At 43.8% G+C, this 18,846-nt stretch overlaps 1 protein-coding gene across 1 annotated transcript; it reads left to right on the forward strand.

Moving 5' to 3' along the window:
* Nucleotides 1-6,304: 6,304 nt before the first annotated feature.
* On the forward strand, nt 6,305-15,979 carry trappc14 (trafficking protein particle complex subunit 14; the record flags this gene model as incomplete). The annotated part of the gene is made up of 12 exons (XM_079215930.1): nt 6,305-6,730; nt 9,373-9,456; nt 9,630-9,762; nt 10,325-10,411; nt 10,562-10,682; nt 11,878-12,025; nt 12,865-12,926; nt 13,037-13,209; nt 14,762-14,904; nt 15,001-15,206; nt 15,311-15,475; nt 15,884-15,979. 12 exons carry the CDS (start codon nt 6,305-6,307, stop codon nt 15,885-15,887), a joined length of 1,752 nt encoding a protein of 583 aa, XP_079072056.1. The 3' UTR covers nt 15,888-15,979.
* Between the last annotated feature and the right edge of the window lie 2,867 nt (nt 15,980-18,846).

An 18,846-nucleotide genomic window follows, 5' to 3' on the forward strand; every position in this document is an offset into this window, starting at 1 on the left:
TGATTATTTCTCAATCATTTTATATTTCCATGCAAAGTCATGTATATAATGTACAAAACGAGCAAGGACATTTGTTATTTCTCTCCATCCAAATAAGGGAACAGTTGCAACTTGGACTTTGTATTACACTTCTTCTTCTTTTATCGTGCAGTGGGCAGAATTAGTTTCCATTCAGAGCGACTATACTAAATGTTGTTAAACCACCTTCTGGGTTTTTCCAAAGATTGCAAGCTTTGCTTTGTGACTCTGGTAACACGCGAGAGGCACACACTGGGGTCAGAGTATGGTCCAACACCAATATCCCTTTGTGAAGTCACTATAGGCTGGTACTAGTTCAAGGACAAAAAAAGAATTAGGATAAGCGTTCTGTTACGCTGACGCAAACTCTCAGCTCGGATTCAAAGTCGGCACCGAGCCCCGTCTAGAGCCGGTGACCCGGACCGCTTCTTAAATATCTCTTAATAATACAGGAGGGGGAAAAGCATCCGAGACCCGGGCTCCTGTTCGCCGGTGCCTGATACTCGCCGGTCTGCAGGAGTGTTTAATACTGGCAGTTTAGGCACATTCCTTCTTTCCTTCCTTCCACGATCTGCTGAGGTAGCCGCGCAACACATGCTGGGGCGTTACCATAAGACCCATTTCAAGAGGAAATTGGTATCATTGTGAGCCAAAATAAATCTCTTTATAATACTTTATAATGACCTCAGTTCCCCAGAATGCCTTTCCAGATTCACTCTAAGCAGCGAAGTCAGCAAGTATTCTGGGAATGTTCGCCGGCTGTGTGGTCCAATAGGCTACGGAGACACACTCCAGCTCCCACACGAAGCCAAGCAACGGAAAATAACTTGTTAAAATCCATCAACTAAACCACGAAAGCCCATCATAAGCAATGCATTGAGAAAAAAAAAAAATAGGCAATGCATCAGAATCAGAATCTTTTATTGGCCAATTACATTGCACATACAAGGAATTTGACTCTGTGAAAGGTGCATAACAATAAACATATGTCAATAATACCACTCACATTTTAGGTATTAAAGAACTATGGAGATGGGGGAGGAGGCTGATATTATAAATAAATAAAGAAGAAAACAACTTGGAGATTCTCTTGAGATTAAAGTGGGAAATTACCAAGAGAGAAACTCACAGATTTACGAGACAAACTCTTTCCATCAAAGAACCACATCGCTTCCCGTGGCGTTAATGCTAACCACCACATGCTAAACCGCGGCGACACCGGCCGCCTAAAGTAGGTGGTGGGTGGAATGGTAAACACGGTCTCAGAGGCTCTCTGTGCAAATGCACTTTCTCCTCCGACTGGCGCGTGATTAGGTTGATGCAACCATGGGAAGCAAAAAGACAAAACCCAACATTTTTCCCGAGTTTTATTTTCCTGGTCCTTGTCCTGCGTGGTACTCTCTGAAAGCCTGCTGATATTCTGCCTCGCGAGGCTTCCGACGTTGCGACACATACCGTCTCTACCTCTCAGAGACAGGTTCTCACTCGACAGTCCAACAGCACAGCATTTCTTTGCACAGACAGAGAAATGTTCGTCTGTTTGTTTTTTTTCTACGGATGTTTGATGAAAATGGGTACTGTGGTTCATTGTGATACAACTGCATTTTGGATCTGAGAGCACGCATCCCTGCAAGGAGTGGGACTCCAAGTTTACACTGCTCAGGGGGGTTTAAGCAGGACAAGAGGAATTGTCGTGTGCAAATATATACAAACAGGGGAAATCAGTTTCAAACGAGAGGATTTGCAGTTGTTTTCCTGTTGAAATGTTATTCTTTTGTTTGACGTTTCAAAGTTGCTACTTTTACTTTACATGTGTTTGAAAAGTGTCGGGGAGAAAAAAAGTGAAGACTTAATTTAAGATTTTATTTAACTTAAGATCCGTGACGAGGCGAAAGAGTTTGAAAACGTTGTGGAACTGGCCCATCTCAGCTCAACTCAAGCCTTTTACCTACTATGGCAAAGGCATGACTCTGCCTCCGATTGGCTGACCGTGATATTATTACCTTAACTCGAACCAATTTCACTGCTCTTGCTGTTTAAACCTAAACCACCCTAACCAACGAAGGCCACGAGCACAAGGCCTCGTAATCGTGATTCGGCCGGCCAATAGTGTTGCCCATCGCCGTCAGTGTCCGCAGGTCCTTTTTCCCCTCTGAGAGCTAATTGAACAAAATGAACAAAACGCTTCTGACAGCTATAGACCAAGTTGTGCATCGCCAATAGCAGGCATGACTTATTTTAATGATTGATAACTTTTCGGCCATGGCCTGCCTGTATTACAACTCGGCCATAGAAAAAGGTGTTTTGCTAAGATGTGCGCCGCTAAACAAATCCTCGGGAAAGAACGGTCCCGGTCTGGTCGCAAATGGAAACATCTTTATTTGCAGTTCAGTGTGTGGGGGCGGCCTTTCTCCAGTACCAGCAGTCGCTGAGCTGGCTGTCAGGCGGTGCAGGAAACCCGATGCGAGCTGCTGTGGGACTGGATGTCAGACTGCAGACTGCGGTCTGTGTGTGAGCAGTCAGAGCACTTCAGAGCGAGTCGCCCGTCTGCTGCGGTTTTCCTCTTTCTGCTGTCAACACGGTCTTTCCTGTGACGACGATGATCATTCCATTTGAGAGAGTAATATTCTGCAGGTACGGAGGTCCGGCCTAGGAGGCCCGTGGCTGTGGGTGCCAGATCACAATATGCAGTATTGTTTACTCATATTTTGTGTTGGAAGCCACCTAACAGCAGATAAAATGAGGAAAAAATGAGTGTGCTGATAATTGAAAATGATACACACGCTCCAACCAATCAGAACTGAGCATTCTCCATGGCCCGTCATACATATATATATTTTGTTACGGTGCAGTCAGTTTGCAGTTTGTTGGCGCTCCAGTTGGACATTTGAGTGATGGATGCTAATAGTCCCAAACAAAGAGTGTTCCACAGAACGGCAGAGCGTGTGAATGGCGTCACCTTACACTGCATTGTGTTGTCATGGCTGCCTCCTCTGTTTCCTCCAGTGAATGGGAGGTTTGTTGTCCAGCTTCCTTTGGACACTGAGGAAATAAATGAATTCAGTAGCATTTCCAATGAAAAGGAACATACCTGTGTTTGTCCGTGTTCCCTCCCTCCGTCCTTTCTCTTTATTCCGCTACAATTGGAAGCTCAACTTGCAGACAGCTTGCTTCAGTTATATAATCCATCGTTACAGTGGCCTTTATGTGGATTATGGAGCCTCACACTGTGTATCACAGTGCGGCACGGCTGCTCCCGCAACACCGTTTCTGTCGCTAATAAAATGTGATGTGGGACAAATGGTTCAGGACCAGTGAGGTCTCTTCTATTAAAGTCAAGACAAGCCGCGGCAAATCAAAAATGCCGCTGGATTTCTTCCTCTCTCCCCTCACAGACCAAAGTGCTGTTAAGCAGTGTGCTCAGTGCTGCCACCGGTGACAGGAAGCTGTAGTACACCACTACAATTGAATTTAATGGAAGGAACCTTTTATCTTTTTTGTCAAAGTGTTTGTATTATTTTCCCCCTAACTCATAAGATGGTGAGAACATTAGCTACCACCTGAGGAGTTTGTAGCTGAAACATTCTTCCCATAGATACTTATAGATGCCCATACTGAAATTCATATTTAATAGTAAAAAGAAATTAAAAGGGAAAGTTCAGCCCAAAATCAAAAACACATATTTTCCCTCTCCCCTGTAGTGCTATTTATCAATCTAGATATTTTTGGTGTGAGTTGCTGAGTGTTGTCTGCCTTCGCTCCAATGTAACGGTACTAGATGGCACTCGGCTCGTGGTGCTCAAAGCGCCATAAAAAAAACATTTGAAAGATTCAACGGCAAACATCTCTTTCCAGAAATCCTGACCCGGTTACTCAAGATGATCCACGGTACTTGTCTGGAACAACTCCATGTAGTAACTTTTTTTCTTCTGACGAACCGCCACGCCAGAAGCTAGCGAGGTGTCTACTCTCCTTACCGCTCGCTCACCTAGCACCGCTGCGCTAGCTAACGTTACAGCTGTGCCTGTGAACCTAACGTGAACATTAGATAATTGTGACTATATTCTCAACTGAGAGGAGGGATATATACTAGTTGTTTCACCTTCTATTAGGGGCAACCACTGTTGAACGAACGCCAACGCACAGAACAGAACCGCGACTTTGATGCTTTGTTTCACGCCTTAGGATGCAGTCGTATTACGGAGCAGGACTTTAAAACAACCTCCTTCTGTATTTATTATTCTAATTGCCATTTTGTACATAATGTATTTATGAGAGTTAAGAGGTGAGGGGATGTCACAGTGTGACAGAATCTGTTACTTATGTTTTATGCACACACTCTCCCACATGCCACTCAGAAATTATGTTTGGCTCATAATTCAGTGGGATCATTTATTGATTTTACCTGATGATTAGTGCGATTATAAATGGGTTGTATCATGCTATTGTTTCAACAGAGGGTGATTAGAAATACAAATTCATTATACTGAACGGACTATTTCAGATGTGATTTATTTTTTTTTCTTCTCAAAACCAACGTTATCGAGTCTGTATTATGCGTATCGTCTCATTAATATAATATTGTTGAGTTAATATTTGAGAGATAAGGATCTTGAAATTATTTTCTTTTTTTTCTCTTTTCCCGTCCACACTGTGCACACACACATCACTCCCAGTCACACAGGCTGCAGAAAGGCAAATGAAGACTGCTTGCTGTTCATGACTGTCTGGCCCACATACAGTTCAGCTTTGTTTTTATTCTTCCAGGAGAAATGGGATTCTAACGTTTTAGTTTTTTTTACTGACATGGTACTGTGACTTATTTCCTTGCTGTTTACTAGTATTACAGTTTTCACACATGAACACGTTGTATGTTACATTGTGTGTCTGAGTAAAAGGTACGCCTTGTGTCAGTCTCAGTCAGCAGAGGTCTGGTGCACAACGGGATCTCTTTCCTACCACTTCATCTGAGCAGCTTGCACCCCTGTGCTGCGATTCCAAAAACACTCGGTTGGTTCTTTATCACTGACAGGAAACACTTCATTGATCTAATATTCTCTCAAGCTGTTACAAATTTCACTCGACAGAACGGGGCAGCGATTCATTCAGAAAGCAACAGTGTACTTTGGCTTGGATCTTACTTGAAAATGATTTTTCTTTTTTGGGGGGGATGAAACTTGTGCTAGATTTGTGTGCATCCATTTTTTTCTTTTTCTTGTACTGAATAAAAGCAACATTTCTTTGACTCCACTAACACATCTCCTTGATTTTGTCTGGGCCTACTCGTGAGACTTTATTCTTTAATTTATTCTCAGCGAAAAATACTTTTTTTTTACCCTACTTCGCTGTTTATGAATGGATTTCAAATAGCTAGCGTGCTAAACTGAGTCAGATTAAGGGAGAGTGGAAAAGCACATCATAATAGGCTTAATAAAACCAAGCAACTTTAGACATATATTGACGGTCAAGAAAAACAGTTTCATTGAAATAATCTAATTATGGCTGAAAACCATGTGAGGAAATTGTGTGTCCCAAATAACCCAACACGCCACGTGAAAATTGTTTTGCTTTAGCGACAAAAATATGGTAAAACATGCTTTGCAAAACAAATAAAAAAACATACACACTTAATTTCTTCACAGAAGACACCTTGAGGAAAATTAGAAATGGATCATATACTGGGTTTTCTTTTTAATTGATGACAAGAACGAGATAACAAGATAAGGAATTACAAAAAACGGTCCCAGTATAGCTGGGTTTAGTCGGGGTTTTGCATTGCAATATTACTACTTTTGCTCAAGAACAGATATCTAATTCCAACACTGGTCATAGTGCCACTCTGACTTATTTGCAGGTTATTTTTTATCTGTGCCGTTTTATCTAATCGGTGTACTTTTGAATGCCTTGGTCGTGTTGCACATTCACTGCACTTCTCCCTTTGTACTTTGCTCAGTTCTTTTGTTGGTTAAAGTCGCGGCTCGGCTGTGTGTCCTGTTGGCTGGTGATTGATTAGTGTGGTCTGGATAAAGATCTGTTTTTGATTAGCCGGCCTGTTGTTTGTATTGATACGGAAGCTTAGCGGCGAAGATGGATATCGATGTCCTAGGGATTACTTTAATCATGTTGTTTGTGGTAGTAAAAGTATTCGACTGTTTTAGTTAGATCGTTTTATTTAACACTGGCTCGCGGGGTTTTTCACCCCACATGAACAGACCACGTTACTTCAGTCTCGCGCTGTTCACACCGCAGCAGCTGGTGGACAGTGTAGTTACTTAAAGTTGCGGTGATGGAATCACAATGCGAGTACTTCATGTATTTCCCCGCCGCTCCGATATCGAGTCTGTCCGACCCGGCGGACTACGCGTCTCTTCCGCGGCGGAACCACGTCTACCTCGGGGAGGTCGTCCAGTTCCTGCTGGTCCTGCGCTCCCGCAACGAGGCGGGCAGGAGGGGCGACAGCTGGAAGGAGCTGGCGGGCTCTCTGTCCGCTCTGGCGAGCGCGAGCGTCGCCGAGAGCCGCGAGCTGAGACCCGGCGAAGAGTACCAGCCGGACATCCAGAGTACCAGCAGCGGGGAAGAGGAGGCCGGAGAGAGGGAGTCTGGGGGGGAAAGGGCGCCGGAGAGCAGCCGGACTTTCAGTGAGTGCAGCCCGCGTCTCATCCGCAACAGCTCGGCCGCTGGTGGGCGACAGTCTGGGAGGGAACCGGTGAAGGTAAGACGGAAATGTCCGAGTGGTTAAGATATCAGGTGAGGCGCTCCTCACTGTGTTGACCATCGACATGCGGTGTTAAAGCGAACAACGACTTGTCTATGTGTCGGAGGACATTTTTGGATGACCTTTAAACTCACTGCCATCACCTCACCTCTCATGAGACTGAGGCCCGATCTCCACCTTTAAGGACTCAAGGACTTTGAGGCGCGCTCCCGCGAAGTCCGTGAGGGTTTAGGGCTGTCCCACTGTCACATCGTGGAGTGTTTGAGGGATCTCTAACAGACATGTTGAGTCCTTTATGATCCCTTTCCGTAAGTCTGCATTATATGCCGACTTTGCTCAAGGGAATTACCCACAGTTCATAGCAATATGACGTAAAACACACAGTAAAAAGAAAAAAGGTAAACAAAGAGGCACGTGGGCGTTTAGCCCAATGAAATACCTTTACACTACAACATTACAGATTAAAGATGAAAACACATGAAATCATAAGGAATGCAAGCAGAAATTATATATATATATATATATATATATATATATATATATATATATATATATATATATATATATATACATACATACATACATACATACATACAGTGTTGGGGTAGTTACTCCGAAAAGTAAAAGTGCTTGTTGACGATTACTAATGTTGATGTTACGTGTGGAAAATATATACATGTCAGGTGCAAGAGCGCGTTCTCAATCGCGTTAACAGTTGTAATACTGGTCCGTAGATTGTTCATGCAGGAAGTGTCATGTGACTCGCGCGCCACTAAAAGAGAACTTTTCGTACTGGTAGAAATGTCTTGAGTAACGCAGGAAAGCGCGTTACTGAGGTCTAGTAAAGTAGTGTAGTTATCAATATTTTGAGTGTAATGCGTTACTTTACTTCGTTACCTATAATAGTAATATTGTTACTGTAATCTGTTACTTTGTAACTCGTTACCCCCAACACTGTGTGTATATATATATATATATATATATATATATATATATATATATATATATATATATATATATATGTATGTATTCTTTTACATTCATCAAACATTTCGTTTTGACTTCTCATCTCGTGAGGAAGACGTTCAAATCAGTGAATACAAAGTATAAAATAAATACACAATTGTACACAATATTGTGTTATGTAGTCACGGGATATGTTGCAGCAAAGCGCTGTCCCATTCATATTTACACCAGTTCAAGCCCTCGCAGCCTCTCACACTCAACCATTTTCCAGCTGACGTCAGTAAGTCCCTGAGGGTTCAGGGTTTGAGAGTTTAGGGGAGACATTCAGTGTGACAGCAAGTGGCTTTATTTAATTCCTGAGGTGAGGGGGAAACCAAATCATAGCCATTCATACACTTCCTTTCTCCACCGACCTGCTTTCTTCTGATTGATTTGAGCAGCCTCCGCTCTGCCTGGTCTGTGCAGTGGTGTTGGTGCTCCAGATGTGTCCAGACTTGCTAGTGCGGTCAGGACCTCAGGGGCTTTAAACCAGTTTCAGTATCCAGCTTCTAGCGTGTCAGGCTGCAGATAGGGAGGAGATCTCCAGGCAGTGGAGACGACTCAGACGGTACCAACACTGGAGGCTCTGTACCGGCTGTAGATGGCTGGGTGCACAACCTCAAACTGTGTCTGTTGCTCTGAGTTTTTAAAACCTTCATGTACCAAAAGTTGGCTCAGACTGCTTGGTCAGTGGTGGACCATTAGTGACCTAACAGGCTCCCAACTATGATATTAAGAAATGAAAAATAATTATTCTCCTATTACAATTTGATAAATTCATAATTCAAAAAGCGCTCTTGACTAAGATGCTAAATAGTAATTGTATAACTTCACGGCAGAGCTGCACTATAAGTTGTCCAACAGAAAGTTAATTGCTAACAGATTGTAAAGCCCTCAGAGGCAAATTTGTATTTGTGATGTTGGGCTGTATAAAATAAACTGAATTGAATTAACAATGTGGCTCTATGATTAATTGTTCCAGTCTGGGCAATATTTGTAACGATCCCCATTGCCTCGCGATTACCGGGCAGCACAAAGAGGGCAACACACGGTAGTTTGCGGTTTCTTAATGCACTTTATTTCTGACAGGTAAGATGCAGGTACTGTGTTTGTCGTTTCCTCGACTGTCAGCGGTTCCGGCTGCATCGCCTCTGCTACCTGCTTCTCCTCACTCCTCCTCAGTCACTGTTTTATATGGGAGACAGACAGACAGACAGACCGGCACCTGTTCCCTGAATCGCTCCTCCACTCCCCCTCCGCAGCTGAGGCTAACCACACCCCTGCCACCACAATATTATATATCGCCCAGCTGCAATTCAGGTCAAACAATCTGTGGTTGCAATTTCTCCAATGTGAGGATTTGCTGCTTTTCTGTCTTTTCTGTCTTTTCTGTCAAAATATCAAAACAAAAACTTCCCCTTGACTGTTTTTTGGACAAAACAAGACATTTGAAGACGTCCCCTTTGACTCAGGAATGGGCATTTGACACAGTTTTCGGTCATCTTCTAGATACGTTAAAGCCCTGTTAGACTTGTTTGTCAACAGTCTGTATGCAAATGTATTCTGAATATCGTTATCAAAACCAACTCTCTGTCTTTGATCCCTCAACATCCTGTCCTCTGCTTGTCCTGCAGTCTTCTCTGGTGTTGGAGGACCAGGTCATCTTCAGTCTCACCGTCTCTTTGGATAAGCTGCCGGTCAACACACTGAAAGCCAAGGTCAGACACGTCTGCATATACACACAGTGGGGGGACGGGAGGGGGGGGGGGGGGGGAAAGCTGCACATCAGACCGGTTTGAAACCTTCCTCGTCAGTGTAACTTATCAGGAAGACCAAATGAAGGTGGACAGCAGAGATGTCGGCTAAACCTTCTGCCTTTCTGTGCTGTCAGATCATAGTGACCGTGTGGAGGCAGGATGGCGAGGAGACGGTGGAGGTGAGGGAACACGGCTACCTGACTCTTTTGCAGCTCCGGAGTCCGATGCACACCTTCAGGCAGGACCTCAGCACCTTCAGGGCGCAGGGTACACTCACTCCGTTTCTCTCAACGCCAGACATGAGACCAGACATGAGACCAGACATGAGACCAGACATGAGACCTAGACCTGAGACCTAGACCTGAGACCTGAGACCTGAGACCTGAGACCTGAGACCTGAGACCAGAGACCAGAGACCAGAAATGAGGCCAGACATGAGGCCAGACATGAGGCCAGACATGAGACCAGACATGAGACCTAGACCTGAGACCTGAGACCTAGACCTAGACCTGAGACCCTGAGACCTGAGACCTAGACCTGAGACCTGAGACCTGAGACCTGAGACCAGAGACCAGAGACCAGAGACCAGAGACCAGAGACCAGAGACCAGAGACCAGAGACCAGAGACCAGAGACCAGAGACCAGAGACCAGAGACCAGACACGAGACCAGAGACCAGACATGAGGCCAGACACGAGACCAGACACAAGACCTGAGGCCAGACCTGAGGCCAGACATAGACATGACACCAGACATGAGGCTAGACATAGACATGAGACCCGGCGAGCGGCCACGCTTTTTTAAACCTCTGTGTCTGTTTTCATCCCCAGTCAGCACCATCCTGAATGTTCTTCCACCTCCTAGTGTCCAATGTCAGCACATGGCTGTCTCTGGGAAACACCTGATTGTCCTTAAAGGTAGTACACACACACACACACACACACACACACACACACACACACACACACACACACACACACACACACACACACACACACACACACACACAGATCTGTAAACATACACTCCTTGAGTTTAGCCATCGCCCACCCCTCTTGTCTCCTCAGTGTTGAACTGCAGCTCTCAGGATGAGCTGTGTGTCAGAGATGTGAAGATCCTTCCTAACTATAACTCCTCCTACCTCCCCATGATGCCAGACGGCTCAGTTCTCATCGTCGACGATGTTTGGTAAGCTCTGGCTGTTTACTCTCTGACTAAAAACAGCTGTCCAAAAGCAGGGAGTTTTTCCTCATCTGAATAGAGGGTCGTAGGAAAGAGGGTCCCTTATGCTGCACAGCTTGCTGCACAGGCCCCTAGAGCCAAACCTGTGACTGGTGGTATTGGGCTATCAAACTGTAAAGCAGGGAATTTCTGCATGTAAGTGTGTAATTTGCGTACCTCGACACCCGTTCCTCCGATCCGCTTCACACTTGGTGGCCATATTGCTGCGGACCCACGGATGTGCAGCGTGGAAGTCGGCGCAATTTGAACGTTCAATATCTAACTTTGCATAAACAAGCGAGGAGCGCTCTGAGGTTATTGATCTCCTGCTGGATGCAGAATATTCTGACGTCTTAACCAAACTCTTCTTCACGCTTTATGGAAGCAATCGGCAGCGCAGTACACAAAACATTGTCTTCGACTTGACTGTTTTGTTGCTCAGGTTTCCAGAAGCTGAGAAGGGCTGGTAACCCTGAGCAACGTCTAAACACACGTCCACGAATAGTTTCAAAGCCTTCGTAGGAACTTCCCAAATCTCGGCTGCGGCACAAACCACTTCCCCCACTGTGTTATGGCTCTGAACTTCTGCCTCGAGCACATTTAGTTGTTCATCTATTTTAAGTCAAGAGAGGCTGGTGGGTAACCCAGTCTGCTTTTCACTGGAGGCTCCATCTTCTGCGCAGCCATAATGTTGCTAAGTGAAGACTGACGTGCGCTGTAGACTAGAAACGCTGAGCTAGACAATCTTTGTTTTTTGGCTAATCTTTTTTTACAACCTTTGTTTCTCCAAAGCAGTTGACATTGGTGGTATTTGTTGTTATTGTGGCTGGTTGAGCGAAACAAAAATTCCCAGCTGTATGCACCTACATCAAAGGTACATTCCCATCAGCCTCAGCTGTGTTTAGAGCTAGTGAGCAAACGATAGCATAGCTTTGTGAGCATCGTTGTGCTGAGTATGTTGTTAGTACAGCGTCACACAGCTGCTAGCTCTCCCGTCATGCCGGATCAGCGCACCACAAAACCCAGCATGACGACACACACTTATCTGGGGAGGAGTCGTCTCCTCCGTACAGAATTCACGGTGCTGTTATGTGGATCAAATCAGGAAGGGTGTTTGGTCTCCGAAACAAACGCTTCTTTTGTTTTCCACTTCCCCATGAAGCCACCAATCGGCTGAGGTCACCATGGCGTCGTTCTATCGAATGGACGGCGAGTCGTCGCGCTTACCCAGCACGCTCAGCGCCCTGGAGGAGCAGAACTTCCTGTTCCAGCTGCAGCTACAAGACAGAGCGGAGGAGGACTCCAGCGAGGTGAGGAGACACGGAGGAGGCGGCTTCCTTCACTTCACGATCATCACACAAGTAGATTTGTGTTTATGGCAAAAGTCAAAAATTTTCGTTTCCTCGGTAGAATCACAAGATTATTTTTTCCGTGTTAAGTGGTTTATTAAGGGGAGTTTTTACTTTTGCTGCTCAAATGCCCCCAATACAATAGAGATCAATGGAATTTAGTTTGTGGCTCAGCATAAAAAAAGGACATTTAGAAAATTCCACAGCGATATCTCTTCCCAAAAACTGTGCCATTGTTGTTCTGTAGAATCCACAGAACACATCGTCTCCAGGTTTCACTGGAACCACTTTCTGGTCTCATGGACCAGGTGGTCTTGACCCCAACCTCAGCTGACGAGGGCTCCCGTCCTTCACAAATCCCAATTCAACCGCTATTTAGGATTATGTTACTCTGAACTGAGAGGTCAAACATTTAATCAAACTAGAATACCTTATTCCTATGTTTTAAGGAGAAGAGATTATTGTCGACAATTCCCATGAAAACACCAAAACCAACAGTTTGTTAGTCTCTGCCCTCATTTGTCCGATTTTGTCAGCTCTTAAAAAAAAACAGCTGAACAATGTATAGTTTTATTCTTATAAAAGCTCTGTCGTTTAAACAAAAAAAAGGCTGATTATCTCACTTCTGTGTCAGCAGGACGGTGGATGTGGGAGTGAGTCACAGCGGGTGTGTGTGTCACCCACTGTGAAAGTGTGTCTGTGTTTTAATTAGTTTTAGTTCATCACGTGTTTAAAGATCTGTGTGTGTGTGTGTGTGTGTGTGTGTGTGTGTGTGTGTGTGTGTGTGTGTGTGTCTGTAGGGTTTGGAAGTCCAGTTGGTGGCTGTGTTACAGTGGTACACTCCAACACTGCCTTTGACAAGGTAACGGCGCCTCTTCTGTTCAACATTTGGCATGTAGGAGAATGTTCATGTGAGCAGGAATTGTCCAGGTGTCATTGCAACAGTGAAACACTCGTTTGCTCTCCCTGCAGATACATCTCCAGTTGTTACTCGTTGCCCAGTATCCGCTTGGACCGTCCTCTGCTGGTGATGACCGCTTCCTGTCCCCGTGCGGTCCGGCCTCTGGAGCACTTCTGGGTCAAATACACCCTGCTCAACAACTTGCAGGACTTCCTGGCCGTCCGGCTGATCTGGAATTCGGACAGTGAGTCGCAGACTTCATCATCTTTCTTTCATTTTTTTTCTTACTGTGCAAAAATGATTCTGCTCATTACGTTTCTTGGGATTGAGGGATTTTGTGTCACAGCCCGAAGCTAAATGTGCACCGACACTCAAGACTAAAGCCCCTTTCCTACTGGATTTATTCCTCTTGGGGAGATGGGATAATTTTCAACTACATTCAGTGATGGGGCAGCCATCATCACCCACTGGTGTTCGCTGAAATACTGAGCCACGTCCTTGTACTTCAAAATGAATATTTTGTTTTGTGAAGTGCTGTGTGACTTTTGCGTGAAAGTGGAGGAAGCCAAAAACATGTTTGCTTATCCGATGACCAACACATGGCCATATTTGGGAACTAATATAATGTCGGTAAATAAAACATATCTGAAGACTAATCTTAAATCAACATCAGGCATCTTTGGTGAGTTAGTCAGTTCACTCCTATTGTCGTTATTCTGAGGAACTGTTGTCATTTTCCAGCGCTGGAGGTTGCTGCTTGATATAGATTTGGCAGTACTTCAAGCTTCACTGCAATTTTATGATATATGATATATGATATATACATGTCTCAATCCATGACAGAGAGACTACCCAGACCCCTGATGTTAGCTGGCGCCCTCTGCAAACACCAATCATTGTGGTTTTTGTTGAATTTAGAATTTTTTTGTTGCGCCCTTATAGCAAATCACCTACACCACCTAGACATAGGGCTGGCTCTGCTAGACCACTTTTTTTCTATAGAGAGGTGAAGCCCCGCCCCTTCCGGTTTCCCCCATGGGACCGTATTTTGTGAAAAAATGCAGAGAGACGAATATTTTTTTATCCCGTCTCAATTGTGCCATCAATAAACATCAGATTTTTAAAAAACATTTTAAAGATAATTTGCACGTCAAAAAAAGCTCTGTCATAGAGATGTTGCTGTATCGTTTAGTTTTTTTGTGACATCGATCAGTGAAATACATCTTTCTTCTCAATGTGAGTCACTTTGGCTAAGCATATAGCTAAGTTAGTTGGCTAGCCAGCTAGTTAGCTAACTTGGCTATATCCATGCACAAATGTAGCGTTTTCTTACCTGAGGAGGTTTATCCGGTGACTCTTTTTATTGTGTGAATATGTCCCAATATGACACACACAGGCATCACAACTCCCGAGAGAGATTTACACCACTTTTGGTATTTTCGTCTTAGTTCTACAGTTTTTGACAAAATGCGACTTTCTTGATGTGCGAAACGATCTTTTAAACAAACAATGCAATTCATCACAAAAATTCACACGGGATCAAACAGTTATTTGTTTCTCGCAGTTTTTTCCCAAAATATGGTCCCGTGGTGGTCCACCGGAAGGCTTTGCCTCTCTATAGTGTGGCATGAACAACGTGCCAATGAATGTTGAAACATCTCGAGAAAAGTAGCAGAGCTTCCTTTAAGCCATCAGGTTTTCTATCTTAATCTACTTCCACCTTCTTCCTCCCTTCTCTCCCTCACCACCTGTTCCCTACCTCCCTCCCTCCCTCCATCCATCCATCCGTCCATCAGCTAACAAAGCAGGCCAGAAGGATCACAGGGCCCACCCGGCAGTGGTGTGCCAGTCGCCCCTCAACAACCTGGGGCAGTGTAGGAAGGGCTCCACCCTCTCCTTCATCGTGGCCTTCCAGATCCTCAGGTCTGGACTATTTGAGGTACCGCCTGGTTCTTCCGATGCACTCAAACAGAAATCAGTTAACTGAGAAAAATAAACAGTGACACTCCCGTCTCTCTATCCCCCACCACCGTAGTTGAGCCAGCACATGAAACTGAAGCTCCAGTTCACAACCTCGGTGTCCACGCCCCCAATGGAGCCTCGGTCATCGATGAGGAACTCCCCATCTTCATCATCATCATCATCATCACCATCATCAGCCAGAGAGCTGCTGGAGAGACACGGCCCCGGACGATCTCGGAGCTTCTCCCACCAGCAGCCGTCCAGATCAAACCACGTCAGGTACGGAGGGTTTAGGCCAGCTGTATTTGTATAAAAGATGTTAAGACACAGACGTTATGCAGACATTTACAGCTCGTTCCCGTCTTATCATCCGCTGGCTACAGGACCGGCAGCGTGATGGTGCGCCGGGCCGCCGATCCTCCCGTAGGACCTCCAATTGGCAGACGCCTGCCACCGACCCCTGACCACGCCCTCATCTCACTGGGAAAGATAGCCAAGAGAGAGTGTAAGGTGTTGGTGCTGCAACCAAGCCAAGAGGCTCACGGCAGGTAAGGAAACCGCTTTAACACTTTTAAACCGTATTATGAGCTCTTCGTTGCAAATGTCAAATTAAAGTGGTCGTTCTTTACATTTAGTGAGTCTATTCAAAATGTGGAGGAGTGCGTGGAAATTGGTTGAGCTTATCTAAAACCAAGCTGAACCATGAGGAGAAACAAAATGATGCCAATTCAAAAACAAAAAGGGCCGTCTTGTTGTCCTGTCCAACCAACTTGGACTTTTTTTAATTATAAAACAGTCTAGTAAAAAGGTTTTTTGGTTTTAGGTTTTGGAGGGGGAAATATATGGTTTTAAACCGACATTTGTACCATGTTCGGACTCACGTCGCCACGTTTCAGGAACGCACATTGCTTGTGGCTCCTGGGCAGAAAACTAAAAACTCTTATTTTTGTCCTCAGATGACCTGGAAAAGAAGGTTTTGACTGAAGACGCACAGTGTTTGGTCCCTCTGTCCAGCCGCCAGGGCCTCATCCTCTGCCTGAAGACGCCAAGATGGTGGATGGAGAGATGGACGGAGGAGCAGAGAGGACTGGTGATTGGTCAGGGAGGAAGGTGATGGAGCGATGCTGCTGGCTATAACAATTCTTCATTTCAACGGTTCATCATTTAAATTCTTGTTTTTACACGTCCTTGTAGCCTACATTTCCTTTTACTCAGTGGGTTATTTTCATTGCCTCTGTGATTTTGTTTATTTATAGTTGCTAGTGTATTTAAAGGTTATGTTTAGGGTATAATCAGGACGCCTGGTTGTGCCAGGCCTGGGAGCACAGATAAAGCTGGGAGGATCCAATGGTTTGTATTTCCTTAGATACATTTTGTGAAGTACTTATTTGCCATCAACCCATATGCTAGCCATAGCTGAATCTGAAAACATGGACCTCGTAACAGTCCCAAAGAAGAGTGAGAGAGAATTAGTCATTTTCTCTTTTCTTTCTTACTACCGGTGGAGTCGCCCCGTGTCCCAAAAAAACGTTCTGTGTATGTTTTGTCCGAAAAAGGAAACATGCTACAAGTAGTTGCGTAACTTTAAGAATCCGTAATCGCCTCCAAATAATGGATATTGATCTACAAAATCTGATTCTGGGTATGATGGCAAACAGGAAGTTCAATATCGCACTGCTCCTTTTGAATAAGATGAGACAGAAGTTTCATTATTTATTCTTTGTTCAACACACATCCTCTAAACAAGTGCCAGTTTTTAGGTTTCGTTGTCAATAATCTGAAAATCTGTTAATCACAATGAATATTGATAGCTTAAAGGTCACAAAATTGGTCTGTTTTTAAAAGAGGATCACATTTGAATGAGCTTGATCCAGCACCATTCAGTAGTCTTCACACTGGCTGACTTATTTAAATGTACACGTCTATTTATTGTGAATGTTCAGGTTTTAAATTGACGTTTTTGTATTTTATTTGACCACTCATATACACTCCATGGTCCAGAAATGAAAACCTTGTCTCACGTCTGCGGTGGAAAAAGGATTCATCTGCTACGAGAGCTCGTTGTTGGAGTAATGCCGCCTCGAGCCAGCAGTTTGTGTTTACATTCACTTTCTTTGACATTTCTGAAATCCACATTTAAAGCATTTCATTGAGCAGCCTTAAATCTTTTAAATGAGACTGATTGTAACAGAAGGATTTCTTTCTTAGGGTTTTTCCCCGGATAGAACTATGTAAAAAAAAAAAGAAAGTTCTTTAAGTTTATTTATTTCTTCATTTCCAGATCAATTTCCTTGAAAGAAGTGTTCAATATGAATGACTGGAAAACTGACAGGAAAGTACATATTTATGTATTATTTGAAACTTGAATTGTTTGACTGTTGACATTACATTTCATTTGACAAATGTCCTACTTTGATTTTCTTGGACCAACGTGGTCCCCCTTGGCTAGGGGGGACTTTAAGATGGCGCAGGCACCGGACGAAAGGTCAAGGGGTCAATAAAGTCATAGGAGGAGGTGGATTTACACGGTCACGTGACGCCACAGGATCCAAAAAGACATTTCCCCATTGACTTACAAGTCTTTTTTGTAGGTGTCAGTATGGTGCCATCCCAGTGTTAAAGCAGCTAGACATTATTGACCTATTGACCCCCACGTATGTGTATGGCGACACCCTTCACACCGAACATCAAAATCCTCGAGTTTGAGGTCGTAGAATGTGGGGAAAATGTGTGGAATTTTACAAGTGAGATCTGTTTTTTTAGTACACTGGAATGCTGAGTCGCCTTCCCCTGAGTCCGGCTGAACACAGCCGCTGCTGTTCTTTGTCTGAATGTGTCTTTTATTCCGTTCCTCGGTGTGGAACCTCCTCTCAGTGTGCGAGGAAGCTCATGTTGTGTCACATGTTGGGAATCTCCCGGATTTCTGCCCACTTTGATGGCAAATAAAGTTTTGCTGGATGACGCGTTGGTCTGTTTATCAATTAGTAATCTGTTCGTTACAGAACATCTTTCATCATTTGGAAAAATATTAACGGGAAGAAAAAGCCTGGCAGAGTTTGTTGTTTTTGAACAACATACGTTCAATCAGTGGTGAAAGTATGTTTGCTCAAGTATGTATTGAAGTACACTTATGAGTATTTGTATTTGCTGTTGCTTTATGCTTTTACTCTTACATCGTCAACTTTTGACTGCATTACTTTACAGTTACATGTTACTAATGCAAAAATAATTATTGACACATAAATGAAGCTACCCAGTAGTATGTAAAGTAATTTGAATATGTTCCTCCTTTACCAGGTGCAATATTCAAGGGATACATATATTAATATATCAATGAGTATAATGCAATAATGTAATTTACATTATTACCAAATGTACCATTCTGTGCAATGAGTACTTTTACATTTGGTACTTTAAGTATATTTTGACGTTAATAAATCGGATTTTGAACTCCACCTTAACGTTGCGGTACGTATTACTGACCCTTTAACCCTGGGGGACATTTTTGGTCTTGATTTTCAATGTTTTAATTATTTTAACTGCGCTATTGTGTATATGGCATACATTTTGGCAAGGATGTGAGGGTTGGACAGCTAACTGTCTATAATAAACACTCAGGCCCTTAAGGACAACATTTTCCTGTTAAAACCACAATGTTTGATCCCACAGCCGTAACAGCATGAATGCTGTGGATAATCATTCATATCCCCCATACTTTGAAGAAAGGTATGAAAATCCTCCTAAAAATTCTGATAATTTATAAATACTTGGTAATGATCAGGACAGAAGTGGTTTAAAGCGAGAGTAAAGTTAAGTCAGAAAAAGTGTCAAACAAAATGTCAATATAGTATTTTATAGCACTTTGAGGTAACACATTTACCTTTGAGGACAAAAAAAATATTAAATATGAGCCTGCACA

This window comes from Taurulus bubalis (genome assembly GCF_910589615.1).
Source record: "Taurulus bubalis genome assembly, chromosome: 3".
Classification (NCBI taxonomy): domain Eukaryota; kingdom Metazoa; phylum Chordata; class Actinopteri; order Perciformes; family Cottidae; genus Taurulus; species Taurulus bubalis.